Source organism: Galleria mellonella, unplaced genomic scaffold (genome assembly GCF_026898425.1).
Source record: "Galleria mellonella isolate WM207_F2 unplaced genomic scaffold, CSIRO_AGI_GalMel_v1 utg173, whole genome shotgun sequence".
NCBI lineage: Eukaryota > Metazoa > Arthropoda > Insecta > Lepidoptera > Pyralidae > Galleria > Galleria mellonella.
The window spans coordinates 2,531,355-2,553,685 of record NW_026442016.1 but is presented as its reverse complement, the minus strand read 5'-3'; the positions used below and the strand labels follow the sequence as shown (position 1 = coordinate 2,553,685).

At 35.3% G+C, this 22,331-nt stretch overlaps 3 protein-coding genes across 12 annotated transcripts in view; 1 reads left to right on the top strand and 2 right to left on the bottom strand.

Moving 5' to 3' along the window:
* LOC113515641 (uncharacterized) overlaps nt 1-1,690 on the bottom strand; it is a 97,671-nt gene extending 95,981 nt beyond the window's left edge. For 3 of the 8 annotated variants that reach the window (XM_052893221.1, XM_052893220.1, XM_052893222.1), the window contains exon 1: nt 933-1,683. In XM_052893221.1, coding sequence (XP_052749181.1) covers nt 933-1,034 — 102 coding nt within the window. In that variant the 5' untranslated portion in view covers nt 1,035-1,683. Of the gene's footprint in view, nt 1-932 lie in introns of all 8 variants that reach the window. The other 5 variants (XM_052893217.1, XM_052893223.1, XM_052893219.1 and 2 more) reach the window with 4 other exon arrangements.
* A 2,332-nt stretch (nt 1,691-4,022) lies between these two features.
* Nucleotides 4,023-18,859, top strand: LOC113515642 (tetratricopeptide repeat protein 21B-like). Of its 2 annotated transcripts, none has more exons than XM_052893253.1 (13): nt 4,023-4,285; nt 5,098-5,204; nt 5,944-8,015; nt 8,677-8,962; nt 9,273-9,466; nt 11,169-11,561; nt 13,040-13,144; nt 13,273-13,444; nt 14,797-14,980; nt 16,103-16,303; nt 16,991-17,089; nt 17,533-17,651; nt 18,221-18,859. In XM_052893253.1, the coding sequence occupies exons 3-13, from the start codon at nt 6,081-6,083 to the stop codon at nt 18,457-18,459; spliced, it is 3,927 nt and encodes a 1,308-aa protein (XP_052749213.1). In that variant the 5' UTR covers nt 4,023-4,285; nt 5,098-5,204; nt 5,944-6,080; the 3' UTR covers nt 18,460-18,859. The 2 variants fall into 2 exon arrangements, with proteins under 2 accessions (XP_052749213.1, XP_052749214.1); XM_052893254.1 differs by lacking the exon at nt 4,023-4,285 and adding an exon at nt 4,297-4,522.
* LOC113515552 (V-type proton ATPase 116 kDa subunit a 1) overlaps nt 18,762-22,331 on the bottom strand; it is a 29,432-nt gene continuing 25,862 nt past the window's right edge. For both annotated transcript variants that reach the window (XM_052893256.1, XM_052893255.1), the window contains 5 exons: nt 21,766-21,893; nt 20,915-21,144; nt 20,210-20,453; nt 19,750-19,921; nt 18,762-19,056 (listed from right to left, as the gene is read on the bottom strand). In XM_052893256.1, coding sequence (XP_052749216.1) covers nt 18,960-19,056; nt 19,750-19,921; nt 20,210-20,453; nt 20,915-21,144; nt 21,766-21,893 — 871 coding nt within the window. In that variant the 3' untranslated portion in view covers nt 18,762-18,959. The remainder of the gene's footprint in view (nt 19,057-19,749; nt 19,922-20,209; nt 20,454-20,914; nt 21,145-21,765; nt 21,894-22,331) is intronic.

Below are 22,331 nucleotides of genomic sequence, written 5' to 3'. Positions count from 1 at the left end.
TATAAGTAATTGAAAAAACGGAAATTTAACCAACTTACTATGGTTGTTTCTGACAATAGTTTCGATTCTTGGTGCCAAAGATTTCGTAATTCCTTGTTCGTAGCTTGGTGCTGAAATATGAAAGTGAGTTTGTTTGTTTGTTAATTCTTAGCGCCTTATTAGTCCAACTGATCATGAAATTTAAAACATCTGCACTTAATATTTGGAATGAAAAAGAAAAAAGCCTCTTCTTGTTCCTGTCAATCAACATAAAACAGGATGGGGGGACTGGGGATCTTAGTAATGTAGACTATCAGTCCCATTACTAGCAATATACTCTGTCAGGTCGACCTCCACGTGGTCCCCTCTGGAAACCGTCGTGCTGAATTCCAGGTGTATTCATCACGATGGACTAACTGACCTGCCCTTTCATCCCCACTGGTACCCCGCCAGCAAATACCGTTAGCGCAGGCGGGGAAACCACTCAATTACCATCCATTAAAAAAATCAATATAAATAGCGTCATAAATGAAAAACTTTTGAAGACGTTACTAGATTTATTATTCAATCATACACAATCTTCTGAACAATTTTTAGATGAAACGTGATATAAAGATTGTACAAAATATTCAAGATTACAGAAAATTATCTCTCCATTTATCTTGCTAATACTTTACATCAAGCAAGTAGCAAGTCTTTTGATTATCACTTTCGGTTTATTTATAAATGAGGGTATTTATACGAACCTATCATAACAATTTCGATTAAAACGAAGTAACTACAGTCAGAAAAAATGGCATAAATTTTCCAAAAATATATGAAGGTAGTTACTTAACCCACTGATGATCTAATTGACAGATAATATAATACTATACTATCTAAATATAATATACTCGTAGATACTTAAAGAACATTAATTTTTTCTCATAATAATTAAACAACATATTTCTCACCTTTCTTCCGAAACCACTGACACTGCTTGCGATGCTCTCAGCGTCGTAATGACGGGAGAAGGTGTACGGGCCCGGATGACTCCGGGACACGCATTGCCCCATATGCACGCTGCACCAACTACCACTTGATTCGTCACATCTACCACCACTGCCGTAATATCACATTTACAAAACAATACTTATCTGCAAGCGAAAAACGTATTCTGTCTATGGCTACGGTTCTCAGAATTTAAATGTACGCTTACACTTTTTAGATTCAAATTGTATTTTTGACATGTATTAGAAGCCTTAGGTACAAATCCGTGACTTGATCCTCTAATTTGAATCAATTCTACGAGGATAGAATATGAGAAATGAGAACTTTAAAAATATTCATGCAATTAAGTTTTTGTTGGTACCTTAATACAAAGTGTAGGTGCCTAATTCGTTGCAATTTATATAGTAAAGGAGTTCATAAATTTTTGACCTTTTCTGCAGAGGTAGTTTAGCATTTATAATTACTGCTGATCAATAACTGTTTCAATTAATAAAACAGATATGAACAGACATATAAAATATGCTAAAAATTCCAAAGAACGAGGTTTCCGAATTGCCTATTTACACATAATCACACATACATTAAATTGTTACAAATATAAGTTCTTCACAGTTCACATGTTAACGAGCTTCTTGCCGGCGAAGCGTATGTCAATAAACTATGATGGCGCGTCGCGCGCGCTGCGCCCGAAGTGCGACTGTGCTCGTATCAACGGCCAGCTCTGCGCGGGCGCAACCGCGGGACGCCTGTTGACTCATCCATGTGGTGCCAGTATACTGGATACAAGTCTTGATGGTGACATGATGCTATGTGATCAAATGAGTCATTTCGATAAATAAATAATTTCCATTAGACCTTTTGCCACGTCGAGTCCGTAATGAGTTAGCATGTTTTATTTGTCGTAACCCCCGATTTTGTCTGCTTAAATTAGAATAAAATGTTACATGACAATAGAATTATAGCATAGTCCATATAAGGTACAGGTCGGGAAACTCTCATTTTCACTCTGCCCATCTTCATCTTGGGTGTATCCACGAGAAATGATCCACTGGCCAATTATCGAAAATAATCTACGTCTACATCGAGATATTAGCCACAGACTTTTTAATGCATCTTGGAATGTCAAACAATCGTCATCTCACCCGATGAAAAATGTTACTGTCACCTATAGATATAGATAGATGGAACGGAACCACAATAGTATCAAGGATTTTACAGAATACATTATGACGTCCATATTATTCCTTATATGTTGCCATTCCTTATGCCCAAGATGTTATGCCTAAGGAATATAAATAACCTTGTAATTTTACCGCTATAACATCACACTGCCGATTTTTCTTGAATGCCGATAAAGCGCAATGTTACACGTACTTATGTATAGTCTCCATCTAGTAAAAATAAAGGTATGTAGGTAGATTAGGTACCCAGGTAATAATAGACAGACAATCATGTTTGATAATATTATAATAAAACAAAATGAACTTCATTTCTCATGCTCGATTTTTCTTAAATAGTGAAGTGAGGGTATAATTATTGATTTGACATTTATTACATTACACTATTCTAAGATTGTACTAATTTTGCTAGTCTTATTTTAAATATTCTATGTATATACATCGGTCAGTTATCGAGTAACTTTTTAAGTATTTCGAATAGAACCCAAGAACATCTATCGTTGACTAAAAAATAGACGGGTCAACAAACATCGGTCAAGGGCAACCACTTAAGTCCGCCGGTTGCCCAAACTGATACCACGGATGACTTATGCATGTAGTATAGACACATTTAAGTTTCAAACGTGGGGTCAAGTACCTCATTTCTCTGTATTGTCAATCGGTTAATGATTGATGTATGGCTACATAAAATGAACAATCCTTAGTACGTAGCCGTGATAGTAATGCCAAAACACACCGATTATTTATTTAAGAATATAAAATGTAATTTAGTAATTTAGTTTGTAATACTGTACCTAGTATAATATAAAACGAACAACAATTGGACAAGACAATATACATGATATTTCAGAATATGGGAAGCTGTAAGCATGCCTTGTCTCCTTTAAATTGATCAGGACAATTCACATCACAAAATATAGTATATAGTTTGCAATTCCTGAGGACTAAGGTGTTATGTTTTCATTTATAGTTTTATACAATGTAATTTCATTATTAAATCAAACCTTTCTAACTGATACACATGATGCACTAATGCAAAGTCTACCTCTAATTGTTTCTTGCATGGTCATTTCTTACTGAAAAATAGCCATAAAAGCTCTTTTAATTCTTTTAATCTAAAAACCTATGTTCGCCTACAATCAATTCTTTAACCGACATCTCCAGTATTCATTCAGTTCCCCTAGACAGAAGGGAAAGGAATTATGAGTAATGAAGCCTTATCTCTAGCAATATATTCTATCAGGTCAACTCCCATGTGGTTCGCCTTGGAAACCATTGTGGTTAATTTTAGTAGAATTTGTTACAACGGGCTAACTAACCTGCTTTCATCCTTATTCCCTGATGGAGCATCAGATATACCGCCAGAGCATACCGATAGCATATGCGAGGTTACCATTCTATTTTCATTCATTAAAAAGACCCCCTAGATAAAATGATAATCTATAAAATCATTATTGCTAGTGATTATGAGATGAGAATGAGATGGTAACGAGCGCTATCTTTTTTTTTATCATGCAGGCGCTGATCGAAAAGATTTTAACGACAGATTCGTTCATATTTTGTCTAGACGGATTTGCTTTATATCTACCATTTTTTACCTACAATTTTCTTATTGTTATGAAAATTATAGGTAAAAAATGGTAGATCTTCAACCATTCTTTCCAAATTAAGTTCAAATTAAATTACCTTTAATATGATAAAAAATATAGCGAAATGAAATGTTTTAATTTATTAAAAAATCAGTACAAGAAATTAGGAACTAAATCAAAATATCTTTTAAATTAAATGTATCCACACGGATCATTAGAAGCCGAAAAAGAAAAAATTAAAAGTATAATTTGTCTACACCGTCACTGTCAATGTCTAGTTGTCAATTTGATAAGATAACAAAATAGATTTATTTTTAGCATATAAATTTCTTATCAGACTGTTTAGTATTTATCTGTACTTGCTAGTCCATTACTAATAAACTGTTGCATAAAAATCAAATATTTAGACTATACCAAAAATTTTTAATTTGTACAAAAAAGTCTTCTCCATGAGTGGAATGATCACACGCGCTAGAGCTTTTTCGACGGAAGTCCTAAAAGTTGTCAACAATGTTGCTAAGCAACAGTTTTCCGTATCCATTCCGGGCGGTATGTAATAGAACTTTTTTTTAATAATTATTTATGTATCTTATCAAAGTCGATAACATTTCATGTAATTTTTCATTAAAACCACGAATCATAGTATAGTGCTGCTAATAACTTGGTATAATCGTAGTTTAATAAACGGCAAAATAACTTCACCACAACCTTTCTTTTCATACTTTATTATTTAGTACATAAATAATTTACTACCATCGTTGGACAGTGGACAGCCTTAGGGGTTTGGTAAGTGGTAACATTAGTTCTAATATTTGTAAGATAATAGATACATTTAACTAAAAATATACCAGTAACTGGATATCTACATAAAAATAGCCTAAAAGATATTTATGTATAAACTGGGTACAGTATGGTTTTTACCTAAATACCTTTAACTTATATGCTGCTTTAGTCTGCAACAAATATTTACATAAATTGTGTTTAGCTTAACAAGTAAGAAAACCATTGAAATCATCTTCCTTCCTAGGAGATGCAACCATAAGAGTACATCACTCTCATATCATAAAAGACAAAAGGAGTTAGGATTATAATACACTACCACTTGCTCTTTTTAATTTAATAAATGACTTATTTTCTAGATCCAGTAATGTTAAAAACTATAATATTGTGAATTATGTTGTAAACTACCTGCCCGCCCTGGCTTCTCACAAATGTATAATTTTTTTCACTTAACCATTAATATTTTTCAAACTTTTTTTCATACAAACTTTGTTCTGATAATTACAAAACAAGTGCAGTCATTCTGAAGTAATGCGCTTACATACATTCAGTAATAGATTTTTATTTATGTGAATTTTTAGCTGAAGCTGTACTAGATTATGAAAAGAATGGAAAGCAAATAACATTTGTGCATACAGAAGTACCACAGCAATTCCAGGGAAAGGGAGTTGGCAAGCTGTTGGCTGAGGTATAATATTATATTCTTTTGATTTTTACCTGAATATTGCCATATTATAAAAAATGCCTAAACAGGTACCCTCCTAACTTTCTCTATCATCAAGGAAATATCTTTACCTTCAAGAGTGGGATGCGGTAAAATATATTGCAAGGTGCGGAAGTATAACATTAAATTTTTAGGATTCTTTTTAAATAAGGTCCAGCTTATGTTAGGCACTTATAATGTAGGTTTCTATAAATGAAAGAATTTTTAAAATCAGTAAATAAATTAATTTTTTTTATTTATATTATTTTTTACAAATGAAATCTTTCCTCTTCTTATTATATGTATGCTAGAGGCCCGTCCCGGCTTCGCATGGGTGAACATTTTTACAACATTTTAAAAAGTAGTTATTGTGACATAACAATAATAGTTGGACAAATAGTATGGCGAAGTTTTTTGTAGTTATTGATATTTTCTCTAATATTATAGAACATATTTTTGTTCTATCACCAAAAGTTTCCACAGTGCATGCGACAAAGAATATTTTATAGCATTTTTTTTTTCCTTGAGTTACATTATTAAAGTTTTAGTAAGGGTTCCTATATAGCCTATGTTACTTAGGGGAATGTAGCTTTCTTATGGTGAAAAAATTTTTGAAATCGGCAAAGTAGTTTTTAAATTTATTCATTACACACATACTTACCTAGTTTTTAAATTGTCCTTTCTTGTTATATAAAATTAAATTTGTTTTTTTTTTTGCCAACAGTATGCCTTTGCCCATGCAGTGGACAACAAATTGGATGTAACATGCAAATGTCACTTTCTTGCCAACTATTATCAGAAAAATCTAAATAAATACAAACAACTTAATATTAAGCTTGATTTAGAATAACAGTTGTAATTATGGAGGTAGCATGGCATAGATGTAATATTCATTATTATTTACGGGATAAATGTTATGGAAAAGCTAAAAAAATTGCTGTACAAGCCTCATTAAGATATAATGACACAACTGAATTTCATTTTTATCATGGGCTAGCAAGTATTTTAGAAGGCCAAGTACAAAAAGGGATTAGCGATCTTACTCCTTTACAGTCTGACAGAGATATTCAATTGGCTGTTGTTATTGCTCTTATATATGGCCATAAACTTGCTAGTACTTTGGAAAAAGATTCCATATATAATTTGGAGGCCAAATTGAAGGAGGAAAAAAAGCAAGGCAGTTCCATGTCATTCTATTATGCAGGTCTTTTCTTATCTTTGGCTGAGAAATATGAGAAGGCATCTGAATATATTAATAAGGCACTTAAAAAGGATCCTAACAATTTGGATGCCATTATTCTTAAAGGCTGGAATGATATGTACATGACAATGGATGACATGCAAATGTCTATTTTAGATTACTTGGAGTTAGCACTCAATAAAAGTGATAGAAATATTGAAGCTCTACTTGGTTTGGCTAAGTTTAAATACTTTGCAAAAGACTATGATGCTTCAAATTTAACTCTAGACAGATTGATTGTAAACAATCCAGGTCAAGTTGTACCTCTCATAGAGAAATTGAGGAATGAGTTTGCTATGCAGAAATGGGAAACAGTTTATGATACAATGGAAAGGGTTTTCTCTTTAGAACCAGATAATATAGAAGCATTAAAGATTAAAATATTTCTTGCACTTTGTAAGAACTCGGATTACATTGAGGCTGCTGATCAATTGAATAATTTTTTTACTACACTGGAAAATGAAGAAACACATAATGGCTATCAGTTTTATAATACTACTCAAATATTCTCTAAAGTTTGTGGCAGATCTAGCGCTGTTTTATCTCAAGTCTACAGGTTTGTGCAGTATGCTTCAGAAATGTATCCAAAAAATGTGGATTATTTAAGTGAAGTTGGATATCAGTGTATACTTCAAGGGAAATATAAGGATTCAGTGAATTTTTTCAAAGCAGCTAGTAAAATAGATAGTAATTCTATTACAGCTCTATGTGGCTTAACTCTTTGCCAGATGTTTGAGAATGGTCCAACAGAACAGATAGCACAACAGGTTGAGTTGCTTTTTGAAATGCAGGGTATGAACAAATTGCCCATCCTGTATCTTTTATTAGCCCAATTAAATGCAAAAAACTCTCAGAATGCTGTGTCATTCTTGAATACTGCATATGAGACAAAAATTTCCTATGCTGAACGGTATAGCTTCAGCTTGACGTATGTTAAAGATTTAGATCCTGATTTTCTTCTAGAAGTTTACAAAGAGTATAAAAAGCATTTACCTAAGAAACCTTTTGTTATAGTGGATTATTTATTGTATGCAGAGGAAAGTAATAATGAATCTGTTTCACATTGTTTTACATTACTAAACACCATCTGTGAAGCTTGTCCAGGTTTACTGACTGCTTTGTATGAATTAGCTAAATTGAAGTTTTTGTTTGGTTACTCAAATGAAGCTCATAAGTTAGCACAGCAAGTTAACGAGTTGGATAGCACTCATGCAGGTAGTCAAATCCTGCTCGCACAAATTTACATTCAGCAAGAGGCTTATAGTAAGGCTGCTCAGTGTCTAGAAATTTGTCTAAGTTATAATTTTAAAGTAAGAGATAGCGCGATGTATCACTTTCTCAGTGGAGTTATTTCAAAAAGCGCTCATCAATACCAAGACGCACTGTCTAGTTTCACTACTAGCTTACAGGTTGCAACTGGAAAAAGTGGTACAAGCCATATAAGTAGGTTATATGAATCAGATCTTAATATTATAGATAAAGCTACTTTGTTTTTACAAATCATAGAATTACAATCTTCGCTGGGACTGCTTGCTGAAGCTGGAAAAACTATGCAGGTAATTTAGTTAAACTTGATTTGTAATAAACTATAATTATGGAATCACTACATGTTACAACATGTATCAGAAAGAGTAATACATATATACAATATAATACCTCCTTCTAACATCGTGGTGCTCGCCATCGACAGGGAATTTATCCTCATGTGCTAGTATCTAAATAATTATTATAGTGTGGTTTTAAACGCGTGTTCTCCTGCGAAGCTCAGGCTGTGGAATGAGCTCCCTTCCGAGGATTTCCGTAAAGGTTGTGGGGTTCTTATAAAAAGATATATTGAAGTTTCTTCAGGGTTGGCAACGCTTACGTGATATCCCTAATGTTGCAGGCGTTCTTAGTCTACAGTGACTGTTTACCAGATGGGCTGTATGCTTGTTTGCCACCTTCATGCTATGAAAAAATAACATGCTGGAAGCTAATGATTGAATTAATAATTTTTTTTGTATTACATTACCTTATTTTTACTTGTAATGTGTATTAAAAAGATTATATATTTGTATGTAAATATTAGTAGGTAATTCTATATAAGAGTTTTCACCATTTTTTTATATACCTTAAATTTCTGTCACATTGGCGGTGATTTCCTTTGCTTTCCACACATTGGGACTATATAGCCGCACTTGGTCATCAATTTCGTCATGACTGCAACTTTATTTTCAGGAAGCAATACAAGAATTCTCTTATACATCAGAAGAAGGTCGTCTATCAATAGCTAGGGCTGAATTGTCGTTACAAAATGGTGACGTCGACAATGCTATTGATGTTCTAAATGAGATCAAGCCAGGGCAACCATACTATTTCCAAGCTCATAGTAGAATGGCTCATATTTACTTGAAAGAGAAGAATGATCGAGCGATGTTTACGAATTGTTTTAAGGAAATTGTGAGCAATCATCCTATGGCTGATGCCCATACTATGATGGGAGATGCATTTATGTCTATTAATGGTAAGTTTTTTATCTACTTAGTTGCACATAAAATACATACAGGCCGAAATCGAAGTCAGTAGAGTGTTGTGCTTGTTAAATTGAACATTTGAACCCCAAAATTTATATTTGGACGCGCCACGTATTGTATATAGTATGAAAGGATCAAAATTATTTAGCGTTTTTCAGCCAATCTTTCTTTTGGAAAAGTGCTCAATTTCACTAATATAACAATTCCATAAAAGGATAATAATATTTTGGTTTCAATAGTATATTCAATATTTCTTACTTTTCTTTAAAGAGCTTAATTCTTAAAAGATCAACTTAACAGATCCATGTCAAGCTGCCGAATCGTATGAGGCAGCGTTAAAGGGGAACCCAAGGAATATTCCACTAATACGTAAACTCGGTACGGCGCTGGTAAAGATGCACGAATATGATAAGGCGTCGCAGCACTATGAGAACGCGATTAAATCGTTGAACGATGACGAACTTATGTTTGAATATCTGGAACTACTTGTCAAGGTATTTGTATTTAAAATTTGCAGTAATACCTACATTTGAATTGAGTTATTTGCGTAATGTTAAATGCAAGTTAAATTGAGGTCCAAAGTTTAAAATTACGATAGTGTTATCATTATCCAGAATATATTTGAATACTTTAAATGTATTATATTATTTAATAATTTAAAATCCAGTGATAGTATTAATTAAATTAAAAAATTTTCGCCTTTGTTTATATATTTCGTCTTTATTGACAACATTTACAATAATACGAGGTTTGTCCGGAAAGTACGTATAAAAGTTTTTTAAAAATTTTATTTTACAATTATTCAGGTAAATCAATTTTATCCCCTTCAAAGTACACAAATGCACTTGTGCCAACGCCGTTTCCACTGTGAGAAGGCTCCTTGAAAGTCCTCTGGTTGTAGGTTTCTCAGCTGCCCCGTCGTAGCTTTTTTTATCTCATTTATGTCCCCCAAATGCCGCCCCCGAAGTACCAATTTGGTTTTTGGGAACAAGAAGAAGTCACACGGGGCCAAATCCGGCGAATAGGGGGGGTGTTCGGTCACCGTAATGGAATTTTTACTCAAAAACTCACGGACAACAAGAGAGGTGTGGGCAGGGGCATTGTCGTGGTGAAGAATCCAACGCCCCTCTCGCGCCAATTCTGGACGAACTCGTGCCACACGAGCTTTGAGGCGTCTGAGCACATCGACGTAGAATTTTCCATCAACTGTCTGGCCTGGAGGGACGAATTCTTGATGGACAATCCCCCGAACATCGAAAAAAACAATCAACATTGTCTTGACATTTGAGCGGGATTTTCTTGATTTTTTTGTTCGTGGTTCCCCGGATGTCTTATCGAATTAGATCGGCAAAAATTTCACGGCCATTCTTGCCGAGTTTCGAGAGAAACTTGATTACGACGCGCTGCTCTTCAACGGAAGCGGGCTCCATGCCGACGGGGTTTCGTTAAGAGGTAACTTCACAGATGGCGTGACAAGCCAGTTCGCACCGCACGGCGGTCAGACCAGAACTGAAGCATTGTTAGGGACATAAGGAAGGGGTCCTGCGCTTACCTGGCCTCCCCACTCCTCTTTCTCGCATTCCAGAACACTTTTATACGAACTTTCCGGACAGACCTCGTACATTATTCAAAACTTATTTTTATGCAAAACAAGCTGACGGCCCACCTGATGGAAAGTGGTAACTGTCGCCTATAGACATGAACAGTACCATGAACATAACAGAGTACACTGTTTCGCCCATGATACCTCCCCCCCCCCCCCCATGCATTGCCATTCCCGAGGACTGGGGTGTTATTCCTCTGTATCCTGTTAATTCAGTGCCATATCCCACCGACAAAACCACAAACCGAAACATAGCTATACAAACACAACTGCTTTACGATAGAAACATGAATGGGACAGAGGTACCCAAGCAAATGACTTTTGTACAAAATCTCCCTCTGGTGGTCTATCTTACTTACACTTCTCTAAAGTACATGCATCTTCGGAAATTATTACAAAAGGAATGATTTTATTTCTTAAATATTGGGAATAATGCAATTGAACTTTTTAGGAAATGGAAAAAATTTGGACAGTATGTCTATCGGGACAGTTATTTGAAAATATCTTTATAATTTTATCCGCATTTCCAATAATTATTTTTCCATATTATGTAATAGTTCGTATCTTACAAAGTACTGATTATTTGTTGGTAGCTAAAACAATACGACAAAGTGGAAACAATAATATCATCGGAAATAAACCAACTTTACAATAAAGAGAAAGATATAAATACTTTGAAACGCCGCGTCCGCTACCTCACTCTACAAGCCAGGAGTCGAGAACTCAAGAATCCAACTGCAAACAACACAAGTTTAGTTCTCGCTGAAGCAAGAGACTTGCAGTCAGCTGTGGTGAAGCGTGCCGAAATAGAAGCGAGGGTGGACTTGCAGGAGGAAAAGCAACTTCTGTCAAGAATCTTGGGTTCCCTCGCTAAAGTGAAGTCTACCAAAGAGCCAGGCACAGCGGCTAGTTTGTATACCGAAGCATTGATTTATACGCCGAGCGATCCAGACACTTTATTATCGTTAGCCAAATTATACGCACAGGTATGTAATGTAAAATATAGAAAGCAATTTAGTTGAGTATTTAATTAAAATTTTAAAAAGGATAATACATTTTAATCAATCATTATCGTCATCATATCACCCGTTAATTGTCCATTGATAAACATAAGGCTTTCCCATAAGGGAAGATTTGCATTGGCAAAGTCGCATTTTGCTCGCAAGTCAGCAACTGTTGTTAACCTTTGGTGATGTTTAAAGAGGGATGCTGCTGCCCATCCCTAATTTTTATCTCATCTTAATTAATATTATGTATAATTTTGTTAGGTGTATATAAAATACTACTTCTAATTTGACAAAATTTGTATGGGACTGACACAGAAGTTCGCCGTGTGGTCCCGGTATAGAATAGGCTACCCCCTTTTCCCGTGGGTGTCGTAAGAGACGCCTAAGGGAGGGCAAGGGACGAGTAACTACCGGTAAAACCCCCAAGGGGGAAGCTTATGTTCAGCAGTGGGCGGTTAAAGGCTTATATAATAGGGTTACGTACCATACCTATAATGTATGTAGGGTCACGTCCTACTTCTTAGAATCAGCTAATTATTTTAATTAACGCGTCCAGTTGATATTAATAATAAACACAAGGTTTATTATTTTGTTTACATCGAATTCTCTTAGTTACGTTTAGTCAATCCAACGATGTTCAAAGTTTTGCATTGTTCTTTATGCTATAAATAAATATTTCATACTTATTATTATTATTAGACAAAGAAAATTGAAAGATTTTTTTAGCCATATAAAAAGAATCACTTTATCAAATATTTATTAATATTTTATTTTTTGATTTTGTTTTTGTGTATATCATGATTTTGTGTCAATTTCTAATATCTCTCTGCAATAGTTCTGTTTGAAATTTACCGCTTTTTTAGAATTACTATGCCTTAATATGTGCCGTTGAATTAAAAATAGTTTCAAACTATTGAGTTTTAAAATATGGACGACAACTTAAATAGTCAACATAAATCATAGTTCTCTTGATGGACTAAATATTTAAAACATATATTAAACAACAAACCTGTTTTTTTTATATAACTTTGAACGGCAAACAAGCTGACGGCCCACCTGATTGAAAGTGGTAACCGTCGCCTATAGACATGAGCAGTACCATGGACATAACAGAGTATACTGTTTCGCCCATGATACCCCCATGCGTTGCCATTCCTGAGGACTCAGGTGTTATTCCTCTGTACCCAGTAAATTCACGCCATATCCCACCCTTCAAACCGAAACGCAGCCATGCAAACACAACTGCTTCACGGTTGAAACACGAATGGGACAGAGGTACCCAAGCAATCGACTTTTGTACAAAGTCTCCCTCTGGTATAATTACCAGCGTTATAATTAGTAGTTATAATAATCTGTTATAATTAGTAGCGTTAATACGCTACTAACAAAAGAAAGGGACAAAACAGTTCAATAGTTAAAATATTTGACATATAAATGAAAGGGTTAATGTTTTACAGATGAACAATCCCGAAAAATGTGAGCAGACTTGTGCGGTATTGTTGAATTCAGATCCTAATAACGAATCAGCAGCCGTTATGATGGCCGACCTCGCATTTCGTAAGGTAATTTTAGCAGTTGCATACAAAATAATTTTAATCAACTAAGTAGCTTATGGATAAGTAGCTAATGGATATGGATTTATGCAAAGTAACAACGGATTCGGTGAAATATATACAAGATTATTTTTTAGGTGGACTTAGAAAGCGCACAACGGCACCTGAATCAGATACTATCTGTGAAGCCGACAAGTTGGGAGGCGCTCGCGCAGCTCATAGAAGTTCAGTGGCGCCGCGGTAAACTCGCCGAAGCAGAGCAGGCGCTCGAGCTTGCGTGCCAAGCTATGGACAGGGATGATGATCCAGGTATAATATAAAAATTACATTGTGTACTAAATTTAATATTAAAATAAATAGATTATATACAATATATATGTAAATAGTTTATAATTAATAAAATTCTGAATTTGACGGAATTCATTTTGTGTATATTACGTTATATTTTAGCTAATTTTACACTGATACTGATAATTGATAGAATTTTTGTAATAGTTCATAATAATTTTGCTATTATCTGAATTTTTGGATTTTTCTAAAACATTACCTTCAAGAAAAGAGCATATTCCTTTTTAAAAGGCCAGTAGCACACCTGCAATGCCGTAGGTGTTGTGGGTGACCATGGGCGGCGGTAGTCACTTACCATCAGGTGATCCGCATGCTCGTTTGCCCCGTGTTGTAAAAAAAAAAATATTTTTTGTTCTTTCCTCACATCTGTTTGTTTTTTTTTTTTTTTCTTCGTTTTCATAATAGTTTTAATATAATGTCTTCATTTTTCAGCTATGTGTTGGATGTTTGATTCTATGTACTCAAAAGGGAGAGGGACCTAGGAACTTGCAATGCTTGGGCCTCTGCATTATTCAACTTGTAGGGACTAACTATAACGTATATGTATATACATATATTGTATGCGGCTAGGGATTTTTTAATGTGTGATAATGAAATGGTAACCTTGCCTGTGCTTTCGGTATACACTAACGAGGTACTAATGAGGGGTGATAGTAATGAGGATGGAGAATAGATGATGAGAAGGAGGAACGAATTTTATAAGAATTAAACAATATGGTTTCCAGGAGAAACCGCGATGAGGTCGATCTGATAGGGTATACTGTTAACAGTGGAACTGTTTTTTTTAATGGTTGTTAATGGAATGGTATCCCGCCTGCGCTATCGGTATACGTTGGTGGAGAACCAGTGATAAATGATAGGTGACGATAAAAGCAGGTCAGTTAGCCCATTGTGACGAATACACCAGGAATTCAAGCACGATGGTTTCCAGGGGGGACTACGTGGAGGTCGACTTTATAGGGCATATTGCTAGCAATGGAACTGATAATCCGCATTACTAACAATCCCTTCCCCTCGCAATAGAGCTTTATTTTTTTGTTGGGTGAAAATGGTACGGTAACCCCGCCTGCGCTAACGGGATACGCTGGCGGAGCACCAGTGAAGGGTGACAGATGAGAATGAAAACAGGCCAGTTAGTCCATCATGATGAATTCATCAGGAATTAACTCCAGGGAGAACCGCGTGAAGGTCGACCCGATAGGATGTATTGCTAGTTATGGGGAAATCGGACCCTATTGCTAACAATCCCTTCCCCCCTGCAATGGAACTGTTAGATCCCCATTACTAACAATGTGTTCCCCCTATGCGGCCAGGGTACTACTACTGCGCGGGGCTGTGCTCGATGTACGCGGGTCGCGCGAACGCGGCGCTCCGGCAGCTGAACCAGGCGAGGCGGGCGCCGCGCCGCGGCCGCGCCGCCGCCGCGCGCATGGTGCTGCTGTGCCTGGCGCAGCACGCGCCCCGCGCGCACGACGCCGCGCTGCCCGGCGACGACGCGTCAGTACCGCCCGCCACCACCACTCATTTATTTATTTATTTATTTGTTGGAAAACGTACAGCTGAAATACAGTCAATACATAATCAAATTTACATCTATGTTAAGCCATGAATCGTTTTCACATTTGCCTAATGACACAATTGATCGGTAATTACGCTAGAAATCGATCATTAATACATAAATAATATAATCGTAACTGTCTGTACATGAAAGATGTATAGGAACAATTATTATACTGGGGCTTTATGAACGTAACAGAACGTAAAACAATGATTTTTAGAATTTTTGTCTGTTTGTGCACGCTAATCTCAGAAACGGCTTAACCGATTCGAATGCGGTTTTCACTAATGTGTTGCGGATTTGCTCCACTTAACATTTAGTGTTTGTTTTATTTCAATCGGGTCATAAATAAAAAAGTTATATCAATCTAAAGAATCACTTATAAAATGCTATAAAATAACCGATCCGTTGAATTGGCTGAAACTTTATGAAGGTATTAGGTTTGTAATTATCATTTAAGTATATAATACAGTATAAGACGGTATTCATGAAGGTTTCCAATAGGAATGATATATAGAAACTACATAGAAGCGCGCAACCGCGCGGGGAAAGGCTTATTTTTAAATATTTATGTATTAATACTTTATTGTACACTCTGATTACACATAAAACATATGACAGAGTTAAAGCAAATGTACAAAGGCGAGCTTAACTCTAAAGAGTTTTCTTTCAGCAAACGTGAAAGGAGTATCAATGTCTACGGGTAGAGCGGTGTACCGTACAAATGATACGGTCATGTTTATAAAATGTAAAAATGGGTTAATATAATTATAGAATAGAATAGAAACATTTATTGCCACTAAACATACAATTACAATATAAAATATAGATAACATATACAAAAAGTGTTCCATACCAGGCAAAAGGAACCGACTCAGCTGATGCTGTGAGTGTCCCAGCGCATAGTGAACATAGCTGCACAGCGCTGGTTTTCCATTCCTGCTCAGTCCTCTCTTAACAAAAAATAAACCAAAGTGCAGGGTACCACTGTAAATTGTTTCTTACAAGAATTCGAAGAAATTATAATTGCTTTATGAGACGTTTTTATGCATAATTTCTAGTGACACAAAAACGCTCGCCCTACGGACGGCAGAGAAGTTACTGGTCGAAGTGGAGCCATGGGAGCGCAAGCCGCTGCAAGCTCTGCTGCAGCTCGCCACCAAACAGAAGTCGCAGGCGGAGCGAGTGCTGCAGGAACTGCTGCCGCTCGTCAACGATGAGCGGCAAGACGACCCCTACCTGATACTCGCTATAGCCATCGCGTAAGTAGGACTCTTCAATACATGAGAATGGAAATAACTCTGCCTGTGCTATCGATACGTGCTGACGGGACATCACTAACAAGTGATAGGTGAAAATGAAGTTAGGTTAGTTAACCCAATGTGGTGAGTGCGAAAGCGAACCCATGTCTCCGACATATGGTACCTCGAGGGTATATCGTCTGGTTTTTGGTGGGTACACCAAACGGGGGGATTCCCACAGTACCCATTCACCACCCACAAGGTGTATGGGTCTGCATAAATCATTTTCCAGACGTTAAAAAAAAAAAGGTTAATTAACCCAGTGTGGTCCCGGCGTAGAATGAGCCACCTCTTGATTTCCCATGGATGTCGTAAGAGGCGACTAAGAGAACTTAATGGTCGAAGGATGAAAATGCAAACAGCAACGCCCCTTTTAAAACATCACCAAAAGTCTGAGGTTGCAAACCCACTTGTCAAGCGTGGCAACTACTGGCAAAACCTTACTGAAGAGGCCTATGTTTAGCTGTGGACAGTGTACGGCTGATATGATGATGATGATGAAATTAAATTAACTATAAAAATTCTACTTGAGACTGCGTAGAGATCTACCTGACAGGATATATTGTTAGCGATGGGTCTACATTATTAACAAACCCCTAATCCCCTTAAAAATTAATCAAATAATACTAATATTATTTATTATTACAGGTATAACATAATAAAACAGCCTACACGAGCGAAAAACATATTGAAGAGAACTATATCGTCTATTCCTTGGACCCCAGAAAAAGCGGATGGCTTAGAAAGGTAGTTACTACACATACTTAATGTTGTTTCATACATGTATATAAATACAAATTTAAAAATACATGAAAATCTCGTCTTTACGAACTAGCTAACGGCCCCTCGATGATAACCGAGTTGACTGGTAAAGTGAGAACCAATTTCTATGGACATGAACATCACAGAAAACATAAAGGTAGTTAGTTACATTACAGGGTTTGGTATCTCCTGTTAAGCAAAGATTGCTTTTGTTATAAAGCCTTATGAAATTTCCTTTTCTTTTCAAACCATAATAGTTTGTTTATTGGTAACACCTAATTGTAAAGTCTTAAATTATAGGATACAGAATACTTAAGAAAAGAATGTGTACAATGTAAGTAACGTAAACACTGATGCTTAACGGCAGTTATATGTGTATACATTAAAAATTTCTAATTATTTATTCGTAATTTGTTTTTTCTTTCTAGATGCTGGCTAGAAGTAGCCGATAATCAAATCAGTTCAGGGAGAATGGACGCAGCCAAAGAGTTACTAACGAAAATATTGAATCATAACAATTCTTGTGCTGCAGCATACCAATATTTAGGTGAGAGTTACCTTGTTACTAATATTATAAATGTGGAAATTTTAGATGATTCTCACTCAGTTACGCTCAGACGATTGTTTGGTTATAAATCAATTTGTTGCCAACACGGATATGGTATTTACCATCTCATGAGGTACATTTTGTCTGTTTTAGTATTCATTATACAAAATCTGTTTGGTTTTAAACTATATAGCATCATGTAAAAGTTACAGATCTGTTAATTTATTATGTTCAAGGTAGATAAAATTTAAAATAAATGTACTAGTCCAGCATTAAATAGTGAAATAATGCCAAGATTTTGAAAAATACCTACATTAAAGTTGATTATTTTTTTTATCCCTTATTTATTATTGTTTGGAAATTTAAACTAACGTTTGATTAGCGGTAACTAATAGTATGATGGCATTTTTATGTTCGCCCACTCAGAACAGTAAATATTGACAAATACGTATAAAGGTAGCATTGGCGTACTTTATTATTAAATTTCGAAATGATCATATAGATCAAAAATACCAGTGTAAAGGAATATTACATTAATATTATTCATTGATATTTTTGTTGTTTTATAGGGTATTTAGCAGAAAAAGAGCAAAACTACAAAAGCGCCGCGCACAACTATGACAATGCTTGGACGTACTCAGGTCGCACCGACCTCGCTCTTGGGTACAAACTGGCCCACGCTTACTTGAAACTGAAAAAGTATCCCGAATGTATCGTCGTCTGTCGCTATATCCTCAAAGTGCATCCAGATTATCCAAAAATCAGGAAGGAAATACTAGAGAAGGCCAAAAACAATTTGCGAACATAGCTTTTCCTATTATACTTATATTAAGCGCCCATTACACGATACAAGTGTTGCATTTTGCTAGTGTCTAATGTAATTGCTTACACTCAATGTTAAACTGTATTACTATGTTATTAACATTTAAAATGGAATCCTTATTTCAACGTTATTGCTTTGAATTTTGTTATTTGGAACAATACATTTATATGTATTTATATATTTGTGCATTGGTATCTGTAATTGTGTATTGTGGTATAATAGTAAAATAAATAATACTATATATCGTCTAATGGGTGCCTTAGGGGGTTGTAAATAAAACACATGGGTGTAAATATAATAATGTACTAACTCAAATGGAAGGCAATAATGTTAATTACACAGTAATTCTTTTTTCGCACATTAAAGGGATCATGTTTAACATGGATTATTGTTTCTTTTTAAATCGGTTTGTGACGTTTCTATATCGCGTTCGTATTTAGCGCATTGTGTTAAAACTACAACTACTTTTAAAACGATGACAATGTTTATTCTTCTTTCTCCTCTTGTTCGAGGATAGTCTTGAAACAGAATGGCTGGAAGATGTATCCCAGACCTTGGTAGAATTTGCTCATGAACTCCACCCTGGAAAAGTAACATTTAAAATAATAAAACGATAAAAGAGATGAGCCCCAATCGTTTGAAAACACACATTGATTATTTCAATATTGGTTAATTTAATTGAAATTGACTGTCCAAAATAAGTTACATTTCACAAAAAAAGAGCACTTCATTTGCAGTAAAACCAAGTACTTTGATTTAAAAACTATTTTGTATTAAAAACATATATTTAGTGATAAGAATTATGCCGTTCTTGAAAATAATTATAATGATAATTATCATAATCAGTTAATTAAATCTAAAAAAAACAGTTATTCCAGTGTACTTGGATTTGTGAAAGTAATTAGCTTGTTTAAATCATGGATGTGGTATTCATGTGATTAAATTGTCTAAACTAATAACCGATTTTGATAAAAATTTCTATAGGACCAATTTATAAATATATCCTTCAGATAAAAAATAATTTTCCAAATCGGTTTATAACTGACGCAATTAAAGTAAAAATAAAAATACAACCAAATTCAGAATTTCCTTCTTTTTAAAGTGAGGTTGAAAAACGCGCGGAAGTCTATATTTTAATATGCGAAAAGCGATGAAAATTCACAATGAAAAAAATTCAAATACAAAAGAAATTAGTGTACGAATAAATTCATTTATGGGGTATATATTATGTCAATGTGTATATAAATAAATAAACTACAACAATGTGAATCTTACCAGTGCAAACGTAGTGTATGCAAGAAAGCAGAGAGCCCCTCCATCATGACGAGGATGGCAAGCGTGAACAGCGCCCAGAAGCAGAAGGCGACGTATAACTTAATAGCGCCGATATAGTTGCTGTCCTTCAGACCGAATGTCAGCACCATGTTCCACAGCACCTCAGACAATTCTGTAAAGAGCCAGTTAAATATACGATAAGTACTACAATAATAAGAAATAATTTTTAAAAATAGATGCAAAACCTATAGGAATTTCAAAATACATTTAATGTAGCAAATAAATACAAATTATAGACAACACTAGGAGTTACAAGTATGCGTTTTTGCAAAACACTTTTTTTAATAGATAAATAAAATTTAGCATTACATATTTCTTGTTTGCGTACCTACATTATATTATGGTCCTTCGAGCCGGAGCAACCCGTTAAAGCCATCAAAAGAGGAATATAAGTAGTTACCTGCGTGAGCAAGCGAGAGCGCCCATAATCGAAGATATGAGGCTGTATGCGAGATGGTGCTGAGCACGTACTCGATAGTGTGAATCGCCTGGTGGATCATGACTTCGCTGAAGGGTTCCTCGTCGTGACCATGACCACCACCGCTGCCGCTTGGTTTCGCCTCAGGTTTAGGCTCCCCATCACCGATATCTGTCTGCTCTTGCATCTCAATGCCTTGATTTACGGAGCCATTTGATTGTTCTGGCTGTAATTACAATGTAAGTTGTAGTAAAAAGATACTTTTTAAATAGAATCACTAAAATGCAAAATAAATAATTCTAGATCCCAAAAAAATTTAAACTTGTTTCTGCCTACCCTAATGGGAGACAGACGTGACAGATATGTATGTATGTATATTTATTTATTGATACATATTTTTTTATACTTTTACATACAGCAGACAATATTTTTTAGATATATTATTATTATTATTTATATTAATGTATTAAAATTAGACTTGAAATTCATAAATTATAGTTACAATTGTGAGTACAAGATGAAGAAGTTTATAGTGCGATAGTGTGCGTGGGTTCCCACGGAAACCTAACCTTCTGGAAGATACAATGCTGTTTTGCCGAAAACCAGACCTGGCCTTGCTTTCCTGACTATTGAATTATAAAATATATGAATATATTATTGAATAATGTTCCCGAGTTATATTACTACCTTGACATCCTTCTTCTTTTTCTTGCTAGCGGAGAGCAGGTACAGAGGCTTGCCTAATAGCATCACGGGTATGCAACAAAGCGCGACTAGCACGAACACGCGTTGTATCTGGCCCTGGCCCTCGAACATGAACTCCTTGCAGCCAGCTTCGGGCTCGTTGCTCGAGAACAACATCATGTTGATGAACAGGATCAGGACAGACGGTGCGCAGCCTTGTTGGTATGCCAGGTCTGAAAATATTAATTACTCAATTATACGACCTTTTTTTCATTCTCATTACTTTTTTATTTATATCTTTTTTTTTTTATTATACAACTTATAATGGCAAACAAGCTGACGGCCCACCTGATGAAAAGTGGTAACCGTCGCCTATATATATGAGTAGTACCATGGACATAACAGAGTATACTGTTTCGCCTATGATACCTCCCATGCGTTGCCATTCCTGAGGACTCAGATGTTATTCCTCTGTACCCTGTAAGTTCACGCCATATCCCACCCTTCCAACCGAAACACAGCTATGCAAACACAACTGCTTCACGGTAGAAACACGAATGGGACAGAGGTACCCAAGCAATCGACTTTTGTATAAACTCTCCCTCTTTGATCACTTTTTTTAAACGGGTTCAATCTGGGTCAAATCAAATTATACAACCTTTTTTAATTGTTTTTAGTTTTTCTTTTTTAAACAGGTTCGATTCAGGGTCCGACCAATTTAAGAATCAAACTTTTCTTACTGACTCGGGTCTGTATGTCCCGGGTTGTGGTCCTTGTTATGCTCGTTGATTGATTACCAATAATGAAGGGAATCCTAGTTTGAGGTCCAAGCTATTGGTGTACATTTAACATACCTGTGGAAAAAGTGCTGTAGGCGACCCACTTGTAAAACATCATAAACACCATGTATAAGAAGAGCAGACACAGGAACACCACTTGTGGGAGGAACTCCAGGATGATGGAGTAGCGACGCTTGAAGAAGCTGCCAACAACATTTTTATTAGCTAGCTATAGGATATACGTTATTTTGTCAAAAGCTATATGTGAAAAATAAAATGGTATTTTAACGTTTATCCCGGTAACTTTTCTAATTTTTCTCTTCATCGGACTTCAATGAAATGGGATTAGTTGAATTGATCCGGTGATTTTCAAGTTATATATATATATATATATATTATATATATATATATATTACTAATATATGCGTGCCCAAATAATATAGAAGTTACATGAATCATATTGATAAGATAGATTTCCATTTTATAAAAAGTAATTTAATTATTTGTTTAAAAATTTTACAATTTTAATTGTCTAAACTGTAATAGTAGTAGTTACCTATGCATTTAATTGTTACATGAATCATTTCACATTATAGAAATAAGATTAGTTTAACAACATGTTAGCAAGGGAGGACTTATCT

Excerpts from the sequence above, each read along its gene's own strand:
- LOC113515642 (XM_052893253.1), top strand. The coding sequence starts at position 6,081 with ATGGAGGTAGCATGGCATAGATGTAATATTCATTATTATTTACGGGAT. Across the intron at positions 9,467-11,168 it reads ATCTGGAACTACTTGTCAAG|CTAAAACAATACGACAAAGT; the intron begins GTATTTGTATTT and ends ATTTGTTGGTAG. Across the intron at positions 17,090-17,532 it reads AAAGCGGATGGCTTAGAAAG|ATGCTGGCTAGAAGTAGCCG; the intron begins GTAGTTACTACA and ends TTTTCTTTCTAG.